Genomic DNA, 17,014 nt, shown 5'->3' on the forward strand with positions numbered 1-17,014 from the left:
ATGGATGTGTAACAAATGGCTTGACTTGTTTATCTGAGGTGTCAGCAAGAATTTAGTCATTAGATTTGTGAAGTGAATAAAAGAAAAAGTTTTTTGCAAATTGTTTTGGCGCACCAAAAGCCCTAACAGTAACACCATCTACACATTACAGACAATATTAGTTCTATGATTTTTAATAGGTGTTGATAGAATCAGCATCTTTGAGAGCTACCAGAGTTCAGAAATCTTTGGAAACTCTGGTAGAGTTTTAGTGCTGTACCCTAGTTTGTATTGGATTACATCTTATCATTAGCAGGGTGATAATGACTCTGATTTGACTCTAATGACTTCTGCTATGTGATGATTAAAGCAACAATCAAGTTGAATAATAACAGTGTGTTTTTTCAAATTTCAAATTCTTTTCATAAAGTTGTCTTAAAAGAATAATACTTTGAATCCTGCTGTATTTAAAAGTACTGCTTGTGTCACTAGATTTAAGCTTGTGTCACTGGATTTAACTGAGCAGCTTTAATATAACTTAGTTAGTTTCAGTATTGCAAATGTTTGTAATTGTGTTATTAAAGAATTACAACTGCTGTTGCAACTAGTTACATGTCAAAATTTTTGTCAAAAAAGATACTCCCAATGTAATGACACTGTTTAAAATGAAAGCACCTATTTAAAATTAGCACACTTATTTTAATGGCTGCAAAATGTATAGACATTTTCTTCTGCTGGACTATATATTACAAAAATTTGTAACTGTTTAGAAGTGAAATTTGTGCTTTATGAAATCTGCTTTCAGTTATCGTATTTATAAATGCATCAATATAATGTATTTTATTAATTTAAAAGTTAATTTCTTCTGCAATACATTTCTTTACTGAGGATCTTTGTTTTTTAATTTTAGATTTATGTGAATGTTATATTGTATAATAATCTCAGAATTAAACAAATAATAAAAATAAATTTTAACAAACTAATTTTTTAGATCAATAATTTTACTTGCATTTGTCAAGAAAATTATCGTGGAAAATTTTGTTCTGAGAAAAAACCAATGTGCGACACGAAGATGTGCTTAAATGGTGGTACTTGTTTTGAGATCCCAGACGGCATAGAGTGCAGTTGTGCACCTGGGTTTACTGGAAAGTACTGTGAAGAAATTATTGATGTATGTTATTTTAGTTTTAAAAAAGACATAAAATCAAAATATTGTATATATATATATATATATATATATTAATTATTAAAAAACACTTATCTAACTTTTTTCTTCAACTTGAAGTTTCACCATTGCTGGATCATCAGGAAGAGGTCATTGAACTCTTCCTGATGAAACTTCAAGTTGAAGAAAAAAGTTAGATAAGTGTTTTTTAATAATTAATATATATATATATATATATATATATATATATATATATATATATATATATATATATATATATATATATATATATATATATATATATATATATACGTATATATTAGGGTGTCCCAAAAAACAATATTTTTGAAAACAATTTGCTCCCACCCCTTAAATGTGTTCTATCTAATACAAAAACACTAGGTTAAAAATTTTTTTGAGTAAAAAATATTTTAAGGGGTCCCTCAAGACCCTCAAATATTTAATGGGTCCCTAATATTTTCAAAAAAAAAGTTTTTCAAAAATATGTCAACCTGGTACTCAAATGATAAAACAAAAAATAACAATTTTTTTTCGAAATGAATATTATTTTTGAAATTTTTATATAATTAAATATTAGGGACCCATTAAATATATATATATATATATATATATATATATATATATATATATATATATATATATATATATATATATATATATATATATATGTATATATATATATATATATATATATATATATATATATATATATATATATATATATATATATATATATATATATATATATATACAGTCTTGGCCATAAGTTTGGAACCGATGAATTTTTTTCTCATAGGAACGTTTCTATGACGCGTACGGCATTTAACTGCTGCAGCATCGTGTTTATGCAGCATCAGTTGCATAGTTAAATGCCTTCGCGACTTCTTAATCGTTGCAAAACATGAATCGTGTAACTTTACACCGCAGCAGAGCATCGTGAACAAAATGACCCTCATTAAGCTGCATTATACACTGTTCAATGCCTAAACTATCGTTCCCTTGAACTAATGTTTACCTGAACTAATATTCGGTTGAACTAATGTTGAAATATACTTACTTATATTAACAAACTATACATTATATTTTAATCAATTAATTAGCTGATTTACATATATATTAACTGCATATCAGTGCGAAAGGTAAGGCTTAACTTCTTATAAGTATAAAATTAATTAATTTATCCTTTTATTGTTATATAAGAAGTAAAAATATGCAAATAAATCGCTTTATTTGTATAAATGTTTGCAAATTATCATTCAATAATATATACTATTCATAAAAATAGATCTATTAATTTATAATTGTTTATATTATTAGCAGTAAGTATTCTACATTAACATGTACAGTGCGTAAAATGACTAGAAGTATTGAATTGTCGAAGGAGAAAAGGGCACAGATGATGATCCTACACCAGCAGAATTATTCTCACAGTAAAATAGCTGGTATACTGCACATATCTAAGTCTGCTGTCACCAAAGGCATTGCAAGAGCAAAGCAGTTGGGCACTCTGGAATCCAGAAAGAGGTCTGGACAACCTCGCATAACTTCTGCCACAACGGATCGGGTGATACATCGGCTTGCTGCTGCAAATCCAACATGGTCATCTCTCCAGATAGCAGTAAATTCATCACTTCCTGCCAGTACAAGAACAATCAGAAGACGCCTTTTGAAGGAATTCAAGCTGCCATCATGTCGTCCAGCAAAGAAAGCCATGTTAAGTAAAAAGAATATCCGTGACCGCTTGACATTCTGTCGCAAGTACAAAGACTGGACTGCACAAGACTGGAAAAAAACTATGTTTTCAGATGAGTCAACTTTTTCTCAGTTTGCCTCATATATCAGACATGTCAGGAGACCTGCAAAACAAAGATACAACATCAGGTATGTTGTTCCCACTGTGAAGCAGGCGCCTACCGTTATGGTGTGGGCAAGTTTCTCGGCATCAGGTCGAGGTGGCATATGGTTCATGCCAAAGAATACAACCATCAATGCTCAAGTTTACCTTGGGATATTAAAGGAAAAGTTGAACACTCACATGAACATTCTGAAATGTAAGGTATTTCAGCATGATGGTGCACCCTGCCACAGAGCAGCAGTTGTAACCAACTGGCTAAGACAGAAACATATCGAAGTCTTGGGTCCATGGCCTGGCTCAAGTCCTGACCTAAACCCAATAGAAAACATGTGGACAATGATTAAGCAGAAGGTTGCTGCCACAAATCCAACGTCAGAGAAGTCTCTGATTGATGCCATCAAGCGTGTATGGACAACTGCCATAACCCCAGAATACTGCGCGAAATTGTCCGATTCAATGCCAGCGAGAATAGCAGCAGTACTGGGTGCCAAAGGACATTATTCAAAATACTGATACCATTTTTTACATGACAGAATATTTACTTGTATATAATATTTAAAATAAAAATGATTTCAAAAGTTTTTGTTGATATTTTGGGTATAAAAAGTGTAATTATATCAAAAAACCTAATCGGTTCCAAACTTATGGCCAAGACTGTATATATATATATATATATATATATTTTAAAGAAAAACACGACATTTTTTAATCTTGACATGTTTCTTATCAATAAGTCTGTTTCACTTCCCACATCAGTTTATCACAAAAAAACATATACTGGTCTTTTACAAAACTTTTCCAGTTTTGTTCCCTATTGTTATAAATTAGTCTTATACTTGTCTTGTTTAATTGATAGAACGTATAAAATCAACAACACATGGCTAGGATTTGATAAGGACATAAAAAATCTATTTAATGTTTTAAAAAATAACCAATATCCACCTAAAATAATTGACACTGAAATAAAGATATTTGTTGATAAAAAGTTAAATCCATCTGTGATAAATAGTATTGATAACCATAGTATAAGATATTATAAGCTTCCATTTATAGGATTTTACTCAAATTTTACTAAATCTACTAAATTTTAATAAATTTTAATAAATTTTAATAAAATCATTAAAAAATATTGTTAAGATGTTATAACTAATTTAATTTTCACTACCAACAAATTACAAAACAGTTTATGTATAAAAGATCCACTTCCTAAGCTGCTCAAATCCAATGTTGTTTACAAATTTTCTTGTGGTGGATGTAATGCCAGTTATATTGGAGAAACCTCCAGACACTTAACAACAAGAATTCACGAGCATCTTACAAAATTACAAAAAGTGAGAAACAATCTAATGTTTATAAGCATTTAATTTCATCTGTTAATTGTAAAAATCTAAGTAACTATAATTGTTTTAAAATTTTGGATACTGCTTCTAACAAAAACAAATTGAAAATTAAAGAAGCACTCCATATTAAATGGGAAAACCCATCTTTATATAAACAAACTGCTCATTATATTATAAATTTGTCTATATAGTTGTTTTTTTTTGTTTTTTTTTGTTGTTTTTTTGTATTTTGTTTACTTATAATTTTATTTTAATTTTTTTGCTATTTAGGGTATCATATTTGTATTATAATGTTTATTGATTTGTAACAATTCTATTTGTCTGTTAATATTTCTCTGTAATGTCTTCAAATTTTGATTTTATATTTATATCCAGAGTTTTTAAATTGTAATTTTATCTTTTGAAAATGTTAACTACAAAACATGTCAAGATTAAAAAATATCATGTTTTTCTTTAAAATATGTTTACATTTATTGCTATTGCGTTGCTCAAGAAATATATATATATATATATATATATATATATATATATATATATATATATATATATATATATATTATGTATATATATATATATATATATATATATATATATATATACATATATATATATATATATATATGTATATATATATATATATATATATATATGTATATATATATATAGTTGTTTATACTAAATCTGTTCAAAAGAAAGTAAACAATCAAGACACCTGTCCCCCCCCTCCTTCATTGTTATACCCCTAACCCCCATTCCCCCATTTCTTCCCTTCCGCCCCCTTGCCCTTCCTCTCCCTCAATCTAAACCCCTCCCCCCTCCCCACACACACACACACACACACCTGATCATGATATTTTCTGCCTAAAATAATGAATTTTTAGAACTATATTTTTTAATTATAACAAAATAGATTTATCATTAAAATTTATTTTTATGACAAACAAGCAAATAAATTGTTATAGTTTAAAAATATTTATGCTAAATGGGACTAAACTGGAAATATGTACAAAGAAATTCAAAATTAAAGTCATTTTTTTAAAACTATGACAACAAGATAAAAATATTTTAAAGGTATTAGTAATATAAATTAAAGCATTGTTTAAATTTTCAAATATTTGGTTTTTGATTTGCTTGTTTATTTATCTGTGGAAGAATTTTTTGGTAGTGTTCTACTGCATCTAAAATAAATTCTTTCTGCTCTTCATCTTTGGTTATAGATTTTGTATAGTCTTGAATTAGTTTGACATCTTGTTCTGCTGTATCATTTATAGATTTCAATGATTTAATATGCTCAAACATGTGTTGAAAATTTGTGTTAGCTTTCCAAAACTTTGAGTATTGGGTGAACCAACCACCATCTTTGTTTGAATATCCAAATAAATTTAGAATGTTGCTTGATTTTGGTCCAACTAAATCAGTTAAACAAGTACTTGGTTTTAAAAGAGGAAATTATGGAAAGTCTAAATCATGTTCCCAGTTTTCTTTTATATTTTAAGAATTATTTTAGCAATTTTAGCTTTATCATGACCAGACACTTTATCAAAAAATAGGTAGAAGAGACATTTCTTCAGTTAAATAACAAAGATTTAATTAATTTAATTAATAGTCGATTAAATGTTTCAAGGGCAACAATAGCAACATTGTTGTCAATTTTTTTTATAAAGAAGCATTTCTTTGTAGAATTCCAAGTCATTAAATGATGCATCAATTGTGTTTGTACATGTAAGCCACACTTTCACATAAAATGTTAGATGGATGTACACATCTAGCATGATAGAAAGCCCCAGGTTTGCGCCACTGTACATTTATTTGTTTTGCATACAGTAATTGCAAAGCAAGTTGGCAACATTCTTGATAATCATCTCTTAATATTTTTTGAGACTTCCAGTTAAGCAAACCAGACAAAAAAATTTTCTTTTCTGCTTGTTTGATCTTTAATACTGATTTCTCAATTTTAATTTTTCTAAAAGTGGTATCTGAACTTAATGAAAGTTTAGGTCATACACCATTTTTAAAGTGTAATTTGGAGATCGACATTCTCAAAAAATTGTTAAATAAGCAGATGACATAGCTCTTTCTAAGATATGGTATCTGCAGGCACACCAAAGTAATTTTTTATTGAAGTGTTCTTCGATTCGTTTTGCAGAACCATTTATCCATCCTAAATTTGATGGAGTTGTATCAAAAATCATTGCTACAAGTGTTTTTTCTAGTTTCCAGGTCTTTACAGCATCTATGGTTGCTGTTGCCTAACTTTTCCCAGTTGTATTGGGAATCCTGGACACTCACAACAATTTTCCTTCAGGTGCACTTGGTTACCTGTTACTACAATAGCTAAGTGGTCTATTTTACCATCTACCTCAGATACCAGCTTTGAATCCCAGAATGGAAGAGTACGTGGGTAAAATGAATGTTTTTTTAATGTTATCAGAAACTTGCTGTCAAATTTTATTGCCTGATCTGCTTGCTGTGCTTTTTGAGATAGATATTTCATCTAAATTGTGACCTAATTCTTCAGCTACAGCGAAAATGATCTCAGATCTTTCTCTGTTGGATAGATTTAACCTATCAGTCATTAAAGAAACTTTAGGGTTTTTTCAACTTTACATTTTCATATTTACCCTAAAATCACTGCTTAATGTTTAACAGTTTTTTAAAAGTGGGCAGCAGAGGGGTAATAGTATTATATAACCTTAATATATATATATATATATATATATATATATATATATATATATATATATATATATATATATATATATATTCATATATATACATATATATGTTGTTATGTTAAAATAAAATCATTATGCATTTTTTAAGATTATATTAAGTTAATATTATTTATTAGTGCTATTTTTAAACATACTATTTTTTTAGCATAACATGATAATTAATTTTATAATTAATTTATAATTAATTTATAATTAATACTATTTACTAATTTTATACATACTGTTTTTCTAATGTCACTATTATGACAGTTTACTTAAGTTTTTAGTGTTTTTATTTATATATTTTTATAATTTGTAATTATACATTTATGTGAAATTTTTTTTAGGAGTGTGCCTCTTCTCCATGCAAAAATGAAGGTACTTGCTTAGATTCTCATCGAGGCTATCAATGTTTATGCAAGTCTGGTTTTACAGGGGCTTTATGTCAAGATAATGTCGATGATTGTTACAACAATGCATGTTTAAATAAAGGTGTTTGTATTGATGGGGTTAATAGGTTTTCATGCTCATGTGTCAAGGGATATAGTGGAGAAAGGTATTATTTTATAGTTCACTTTAATAAAGTTAAAGAGCAAATTTTTTTAATTTTTTAATTTTATTTTAGATGTGAAATTAATGTGAATGATTGCTTTTCTTCTCCTTGTCGAAATGGTGGCTCATGCATAGACCAAGTAAATGGTTATAAATGTCAATGCCCTTCAACATTTTCTGGACCAACTTGCGAAACAAGTATTATACTATTGATATTATTATATTATTGAGATTTTTTTATTATTGACATCTTTGTTTCCTATTGTCATTATATTGTTTTAAAAGATCTTAAAAATAAATGCTAATTTGGTTAACAATTAATAAAGATCTGAGTTTAGAGTTACTAATGAATTGGCATGGCTGTTTTACTCAACAGTCAAGCTTTACTAAAAATTACCTTGGCTGAGTAAGTTGTTACTAATGAATTGGCATGGCTGTTTTATTCAACAGTCAAGCTTTACTAAAAATTACTTTGGCTGAGTTGTGTGTTCTGAATTGTAACTAAGAAAAGTGTCACTAACAAATTAAAGCAAAACTTAATAAAACTTAATAAAAATTGTTTTAATTATTTCACCAAAAAATAACTTCTGCAATATATACAGGAGTTACTTAAAAGGATCTACATTTCTGCAGGGATGAGGAAAAGAAGTGGTCGTCATTGAGGAAGCAGAAAAATTTTATTTGAGCAATAAATTAAAAAGTTCTTTATAAACAATTGAACTACATTGTTTGAAGAGTTTGACCAATGTAAAAGAAAAAGATGTTGGGTTTTGTTTACATTGTTTGGAGAAACTACATTGTTTGGAGAGTTTGACTATGTAAAAGAAACAAATAAACTAATTTGCTTTTATTAAAAGGATTCTAAAGTATTAAATAGTTTCCTTTATTTTTTAAGATCATTAAAAGCATAATAATAAATTAAATGTATAATATTATTATCAAACTGTAATGAAAGCCATATTAAAAATGTATATTCCTCAAAATGTCTAAATACCTATGATATTTGTCTTTATTTAAAAAAATAAATTTCTAAAAAGTTTTTAAAAGTTTTTGAGAAGACTATTTAGTAATCTGGTATAATTTTTTATGTTGGAAAAACTGTTATGAATAACTTTCTGGTCTTCTATTGGTTTGCTTTTATTAGGTTTTTATGTGATAAAGGTTATAACTATTTATACTCTGTTACAGTGAAAATAAGTATATATTGAGAAACAATAACAGAGTAGAATCAAAATTTTGAATTTTTAGAGGCGAGGAACTTATTAATGGAAGGGTATGCCATTTAGTGCCATTGTTAGTAGAACAAGGTATATAATATTAGCAGCAATAATTAGAAAAAAGTTACATGAATAATGTATCTACACTATTTGAAACAATATCAATGAAATCAGAAGCAAATCATTAAGAAAAGAACTATTGGGATAAGATAATATTTTATAAAAACAAGTTGCAGAGTGAGTTAGTGTTAAAACACATAAAATAAGATGATCCAACTTTTTTTTAATTATTTCTTACTAATAAAAGAACCTCAATATTCAAGAGTAATATTTCAAATTTAAACATTTTCATTGCTGAAAAAGCTGAATTATGCACAGTATATAAAAAATAAGGGCTTTTTGTAAAGAAATTTGTTTTGAAGATAATAGTAGAAGAATTTGCACATTTAACTAATAAATATAAATAGAATAGAGAATTGAGCAATTCTGTGGTACTTTTACAATTGGAGAATGATTCTAGCAAAAGGGTTGTGATTATGATAATAAAGTGGTAACTCTAGCAATTGGTTATTTGTTATTATTTGTTTGTTATTCTAATTTTTACTATTTTTTTTTTTTTTTGTTATTTTCATAATTATTTTTTTGTTAGTTATTATTTTTATTAAGATTATTACCTATACCTCTTCTTTTTATGATTTCGTTTAACATTTTTGAGAAAATAAATTTTAAGGAAACACAGCATCCAACTTCGACCTTCTTTTTGATAGAACAGTACAAGGTTATGCTAAATCTACTATTAGTGAATTAATTGATGAGTTTACAGTTGCATTCTGGCTAAAAACATCACCAACAGAGATAGAATCAGGCACAGTTTTGTCCTATGCAATTGGCGACGGTGGTATGCATCAAATTTGTCCAATTTAATTAAAATAATGTTCAAATAGTTAACTAAAAAGTATTTGCTCATTTTTAAATTTTAGTTTTATTTACAGGTGTAATAATATATATTTTTAGACAGTGTTGTAGATAATGCCTTAGTTTTGGGTAATATGAATCATGTTATGCTAAATATAATGGGAGAGGAAGCACCAACAAATATTTCAGTTGCTGATGGATCTTGGCATCATGTTGCAATAGTATGGTCTAGTAAAAGTGGAAAGTATCAAACATTTAAAGACGGGATTAAAATTGCTGAAGACATTAACTTCCAGAAAGGAAAGGTTAGTATGATAAATATCTTTGCTTAATTTTGTTGTTTGGCTAGTTTAGTTTAGTTTATGATTATTTTATATATTTTAGGCTATTCCAGCAGGTGGCGTTTTTATATTAGGACAAGAGCAAGATGAAGTTGGCAGAAACTTCAGTGCTTCTGAAGCATTTGATGGTCATCTTAGCCAGCTAAATATGTGGAACTACGTAATGACAGAAAATGAAATTTTGGAGATGTCTTCTTACAGATGTGATATGTTGTTTGGAAATATTATTGCTTGGGCAGATTTTAATAATCCATCTATTGATGTAAAAAAAGTGGTTGGCTTTTGCACCAGTATGTGTTTTTCATTTATTGTTAAACTTTTAAAAGTAGTTTGCACTTAGTTTGAGTCAGTAGTTTGAGGCTGGGTTATGAGGAGCTTACAAATGTTCCAAAGAAACGTATTTATTTAAAATAGGTATAGATAAAGAAAAAGAACTAAATCCTAATAATATATAGAACTAAATAGAAATAATCTTTAAATTTAAATTTAAATAAAATTTTTATTTAAATTTAAATTTAAAGATTATTTCTATTTAAGTTGCTTTTTAATGTTGGTAAACCAGTGTTAATTTTATAACTGGTAAACCTGGATTTAATATTAAAACTGAAACTTATATGGTGACCATATCTAAAATATTTCAAAACAGGCCCATACAAGACATAAATTAATGAAATTTGAATAACGGGTTTATCTTAACACTTTATTTATTTAAAAATAATATTTGCAAGAAACTAACTTATGAAAATAACATCAATCATTTGCATTTTTAAATCACATATTTTTTGTAAGAGTGAATTCTTTTCAACAAAATGTCATCTTTTTTAATTTTTTCTGCAAGTTCTGAGCAGTTATATTTTCTTAAATTAATTATAACAAACAAAATAGCTGCCAAAGTTGTCATTGTAAGTTGAGATTTCCCTTCAATTCAAATATTAATAGTAATTGAAAATGCTTGCTCTATTGAAGCAATTGTACCTGACAAATGTAATGCAGGTACCCACCAGTTTTGATAAATTGTTCAAAGGTGCATGATTGTTATTAAAATGAGGAAAATCAACCCATTCTTTGTCACATTTAGCAGACTGTAAGTTTTAAGAAGCAAACTTTTCCTTTGTGCCATTTAAGTTTCTTTCTTGATTTTCTTTAAACAATTCATTGTCATCAAAATAGAATTTAATTAATTTTTTCAAAAAAGTTAATAATTTCAGTCTGTTCAACGTATCAGTTAAGTAAATATCATTTAAAAAGTTGTATTGGCATTTCCATTCATTTACATACTCTAGACAGACACTTAAAAAATTTCATTCAGAAATTAGTTTTTCAAATGATAATCATTTTCTCCTGTAATGTGCAAACGTTATTTTACTATGAAATTTATAAATTTTCCTTCATTTCTAGATTTTATTTCAATTCTTGCAAACCCTTACAGCAATACTACAGCAATTTCAGTAGCAGAAATATCATCTTTTTCAATTTTTTTTTTACCATGTGTTTATCTTAGTGGCTGATATAACTTGAGCATTCTGTAACTTAAAGTAAGGCTTACCTATGAACATTTAAAAATCCTAACAATTTTTGATATTCTACACTAGTTATTAAAGCAAAACTTTAAAATTTTTTTACATACATGGGAGTTCAATTTTTTAAATGTAGTTTATTTAGATTTTTTCTCTTCAGAAATTTAAAAATTGTCAAAGAAATTTTTTTCACTGGTTTCACTTTTTTTCATTTAATTCTTACAGTGTCCTGTTGTTAATTTATAGTTGAGTGAATTCATTCATTAAATAACTTTTATTTAAGAAATGTTTATGTTTAAATTTTCTATACACAAATAAGTACAAATCACTAATGTGCAAAACTAACCTCAAATGCTTACTGTACGTGCCAAATGGGTACGCATGGTCATCTTACTTGTAAGCATGGGTTTAATTTTACAACTAGTAAACCTGAGTTTAAATAGATTATAGACAAATTTATGAAAATTGGAAAAATGAGGTTGGCAAAAAAAAGTTTGTCACAAAGGTTTTACCATAAAACATAGAAAACAATTCAGCAATATTTTACTGACCTCAAACACTTTTAGATGGGGAGTTGATTTGGCATTACCAAATGCAGATTCTAATTCCTAGGGCTGTATCAAGTGTAACCAAAACACCAATTCATACAAAGACAAGCTAAAAATTTAAATTAAAAGACATTTTAAATCAGTTGTTTGATATTTATCTCTAAAAGAAACAGATAGATATAAAATCTAGATTAGAATTTAAGTTTAACATTATATTTTATATAAATATAAAGGTATGAAACTTAAAACTTTTAAAGTTATTAAAATTTATTCTGAATCTTTTAATTTTTTATTTTTTAATTTCAGTTTTACTTGTAAGTTACTTTTTATTTTCAGATAGCCAATCAAAGTTTCATCCTTGGAGTACAAGTCAAGTAATACCTTGCCCTGGTCAAGTCATTAGTGCTCAGTGTCTTACCTTGGACAAAATGGGAATAAAAGAGCTTAACTTGTTTGGAGCAACATGCACAACTAAAGGGTTTTTTTGTTCTAACGCTGATCAAAAAAAATTTGATGTAAATAATAATGTTGTTTGTCCTTCACAGATGCAAGTTCGATTTGAATGCCCTTACACTGGTGGTAATTTGATTTTTGATATATTTTGTTTTGTAATTTTATTGTGATTTTTACTACTTTTTATATTTTAATTTTGTAAGATTATATTGTAAATAATAAAGATTAATAATTTTTTAGTCAATGATTGTTTGTTTAACAAGTGCAATGGAAATGGTCTGTGTATTGATACTCTACAAGGATATATCTGCAGATGCAATGATGGTTTTTATGGAAAGAATTGTGAAAATGGTAATTATCTATTAACTATAAATATTGTTGTCTCTATTATTAATAGTTATTGTGTATAACCTGTACCTGTAGTTGGTTACATAGTAAAATTATTAAATCAGCAAGTTTAACATTTTTAAATCAGCGAGTTAAACATTTTTATTTTCAGTAAATATTAAAATTCAAGTCACATTTAAAAAGTATAATTATCATTTATATATTCAATCTTTTTAGTAATTAAAACCAACAATTAAATACATTTATAGTATTCCCAAATTAAAAAAATAAAAACAAAAAAATGCATTGTTGTTGATGTTATAGGTTATTTTGATTTATTTTGATAGGAAAAAAATTGAAAAAAAGTATTTATGCGGAGGTAGGGGGATTTGGAAGGGCCTGAATGGTTTCATACCTTATTTCTCTTATCTAAGTGGCTATAGTAGGTAGGTATAGCTAGATACCTATGGTAGGTTATTTAAAATGGTAAAATTTTCTTTTTTAAAATCTTTTTTAAATAGGTTTAAAACTTATAAATTTTAAATATGCAAAATTATAATCCATTTTCATCTTGTTTAACAGAATACTTTCATTTTCTTCCTTTCATAAATATTGTTTTAACCAAAAGTAAAAAAACCTGTTGACATACATTTTTAAAATAAAAATATATATAACAATTGACAAAGAAAAAAAAATCATAAAATATTTTTCATTTTTTATGACAAATTTTTCAACAACTTTGTTCTTGAGAGGACATAAAATTCATTTGATTGTTTGAAAATTTTTGAAAAAAAATTTTATGGGTAACAAATTTACTCTAACTTTTGCTGGATATCTGGATATCTACTTAAATTTTCCTCAAAATGACTACCTCTAATATATATATATATATATATATATATATATATATATATATATATATATATATATATATATATATATATATATATATATATATATATATATATATATTAAATCAAAAACTCAAACATAAAGATTAAATATGTCTACAAGTTATAAATTTTATATTAGAAAAATATAAAGCAATTTGATTAGACCGTTTTTATTTTTAATTTAGAGTTGCCATGTACTTCTTTACAACCATTTGTTAATGGCATTGTTTCTCAAACTAATGGCCTTGTTACAATTAGCTGTAGACCAGGTTTTAAATTAATCGGATCAAGCTCATTGCATTGTGTTAAAGGAAAATATAATAAAGAAATTCCTGAGTGTGTAGGTAAGTTGTTTCATAGGCATTTAGTAAGATAAAGCAAAAAACTAATTTTATAGTAAATGCATAAGAATATACTATTATATTGTTATATTATATTGCTTTTGTTATTTTATATATAATGATAATAGCAATATAATAATAATAATAATAATAATAATAATATTATAATAGTAATGAAAACAATATAATAATAGTAAAGAGTTTTTCTCAATCTACATAAGAAGTGTTTCAAACATGTGTTTAATAGCTGTTAATTATAAAGCATTTATAATTCATTTAAATTAAGTGGTGTTTTTAGCCTTTTTATAGTAATTGTTCCTAATATCTTTTTAATATAATGTGTGTACATTCAGTGTAATGTGTGTACATTCAATGTAAAGCCATGTTTAAGTAACACAAAAATTTATGGTTTGTAAATTAAATTGACTATGTAATCATCATAAGTTTGTTTTTAAACAACCTTTAAGATATATATTTATTTATTTTGTTGTTTGATAGATTTAGATGAATGCTTATATTCAAATGGAAACTGCCAGCATAAGTGCTTGAACACTATAGGCTCATATTTATGTCAATGTAATGAAGGTTTTGAGATGCAAGGAAGTTCTTGCGTAGGTATAATGTTATACATCAGAATGAACCATACCCAGGATGTGGGAGTAAAGTTTTTTTTTTTTTCATGTTTTGTTAAAAACTACAAATAAATTATCTTAATTTAGATATCAATGAATGTTTAACTAACAATGGTAATTGTCAAGATAAGTGTTTTAATACATATGGGAGTTATTCATGTCAATGCAGAGCAGGATTCAAGATCAGTAGCAATCTTCGATCATGTCAAGGTTGATTGATTGTAAATTGATGTCACATCAATTGTTTTTGAATTTTTAAAATAATATATATATTTTTTAAATACATTTTAGATATTGATGAGTGTGTTGGCACACATGATTGCTCACAGCTATGTGTTAACACTCAGGGATCATATAAGTGTCAATGTAAACCTGGTTTTGTTTTGGCTGCTAACGGAAAAAGTTGTCAAAGTAAGTTTTTATTTTTCTAGCTACCTGAGAGTACCTGCTACGTGAGGATTTATTTGCTTCTGGTTTTTTTTTTGGTTTTTTTTATAACTTATTTTTCGATTGATTTTTCCAGTTAAATTTTGAAAATAATTTTACCTAGAAATTGTATGCCCACAATTAAATGCACCAATAAATGGTTATGTATCTCATAGTACTGGAGATTTTGGGTTAAAAGCAACTTTTACTTGTGAAGACAAGTATAGATTAGACGGTTCAAGTCAGACAGTATGTGGTGCAGATGGAAAATGGTCAGGCATACTTCCAAGCTGTAAAAGCAAGTAGTTACAGTTTTTATGAATATTTTATGGTGCAAAGATATCAGTTTGCTATACGAGTGAAGTGTGATAATAGCAGAATAAAACATAACTTCAGAGTTTGATACAATAGTAACAAAGTAGGAATGATATAAATTTTATTTTTTAGAAATAACATGTGGGACTTTACCTAGTCCTTACAATGGGCAGGCAACTTTGGTAGGAACCGGTTTAAATGCTGAATACAGATTTTTTTGCTTAAAAGGATTTCTGCTGTTCGGATCAGAAACAAGAACTTGTAGATATAATGGTTCCTGGAGTGGTGATCAGCCGAGATGTGTTCGTACGTTTTGATTGATTTTTAGATTTTTAGTATTTTAAACTCAGTTTTATGTTGTTTTTTTGTTAGCTTCTAAAATTGGTTTTAATTTGTTTATTAATTTTCTTAATATCCATAATTGTTTATTTTTAAGCCTATCATTGTTCTCCATTAATCAAACCTGAAAATGGTGTTATACTTGGTTCATCTTTAAATCAAGGAGCTACAGTTATGATAAAATGTGAAAAAGGTTTCATGCTGAGTAATAAAAATTTAAACTACAGAGTATGTCAGGTAGATGGCAAATGGTCTCATAATGATGCTCAATGTGTACGTAAGTAATTTTTTTTACTTTTGTTTCTATGTATACTTTCTGTTCATTATGGAATCAAATCAAATGCTGAGTTAAGTTAAATTTTTATATAAATATTATATTATTATGGTATTATATCATTGTGAATTTGAACTAAATTAACTCTTTTGATTATTACAGGTAAAAATATTTGATAACTTTTTTTAAACTTCTTTTGCATTGTTAATAATAACATTAATCAGCATAGTTAAAAATAGCTGCTGTATTGTAATAGGAAGGAAAAAAAATGTATATATATATATACACATATATCTTGTATGTTTGTATATATTAAGTGTGTGTATGCATATGTGTGTGTGTGGTAGTGATTTTTATTAGCTGTTCATTATATATTATTCTTTTAATTTTTAGCTGTGAGCTGTGGTAGGCCTGAGGCTCTTGATAATGGAACTGTTACTGGTAGTTCTTTTAAAATCGGTGATGTGATAACATATAAATGTAATGAAGGGTTTGGATTATCTGGTCCTTTTCAAAGAACTTGTCTGCTCAGTGGAGAGTGGAGTGGAATATCTCCTAAATGTTTATGTAGGTTTTTTTCTTAAAGTATTTTAAATGAATTTTTGAAAATAGAATTCATGCAAATTTCTATTCTTTTATTTTATTATTGTTAATTTTTAACGATAAAGTGCAGAGATAATTACAATATAACCTGTTGTAGTTACATTCTGTTCTTTTTTCAATAATTTTAAGTTGCATTTCTATTAATATTTTAAGCAATCAGTAACTATATAACTTGTTTTAATATTTTAAGCAATCAGTAACTATATAACTTGTTTTAATATTTTAAGCAATCAGTAACTATATAACT

At 26.8% G+C, this 17,014-nt stretch overlaps 1 protein-coding gene across 1 annotated transcript in view; it reads left to right on the forward strand.

Moving 5' to 3' along the window:
• Positions 1 to 17,014, forward strand: part of LOC100203429 (sushi, von Willebrand factor type A, EGF and pentraxin domain-containing protein 1) — a 76,573-nt gene that overhangs the window by 42,189 nt on the left and 17,370 nt on the right. Inside the window, exons 16-31 of the mRNA XM_065812283.1 lie at positions 971 to 1,150; positions 7,422 to 7,630; positions 7,700 to 7,824; positions 9,574 to 9,741; positions 9,858 to 10,063; positions 10,143 to 10,389; positions 12,501 to 12,743; positions 12,858 to 12,968; positions 14,023 to 14,181; positions 14,677 to 14,793; positions 14,898 to 15,020; positions 15,102 to 15,221; positions 15,361 to 15,534; positions 15,684 to 15,857; positions 15,988 to 16,167; positions 16,558 to 16,731. Coding sequence (XP_065668355.1) covers positions 971 to 1,150; positions 7,422 to 7,630; positions 7,700 to 7,824; positions 9,574 to 9,741; positions 9,858 to 10,063; positions 10,143 to 10,389; positions 12,501 to 12,743; positions 12,858 to 12,968; positions 14,023 to 14,181; positions 14,677 to 14,793; positions 14,898 to 15,020; positions 15,102 to 15,221; positions 15,361 to 15,534; positions 15,684 to 15,857; positions 15,988 to 16,167; positions 16,558 to 16,731 — 2,710 coding nt within the window. The remainder of the gene's footprint in view (positions 1 to 970; positions 1,151 to 7,421; positions 7,631 to 7,699; positions 7,825 to 9,573; positions 9,742 to 9,857; positions 10,064 to 10,142; positions 10,390 to 12,500; positions 12,744 to 12,857; positions 12,969 to 14,022; positions 14,182 to 14,676; positions 14,794 to 14,897; positions 15,021 to 15,101; positions 15,222 to 15,360; positions 15,535 to 15,683; positions 15,858 to 15,987; positions 16,168 to 16,557; positions 16,732 to 17,014) is intronic.

The sequence above is a fragment of the Hydra vulgaris genome, chromosome 12, assembly GCF_038396675.1.
Source record: "Hydra vulgaris chromosome 12, alternate assembly HydraT2T_AEP".
Taxonomy (NCBI): Eukaryota; Metazoa; Cnidaria; class Hydrozoa; order Anthoathecata; family Hydridae; genus Hydra; species Hydra vulgaris.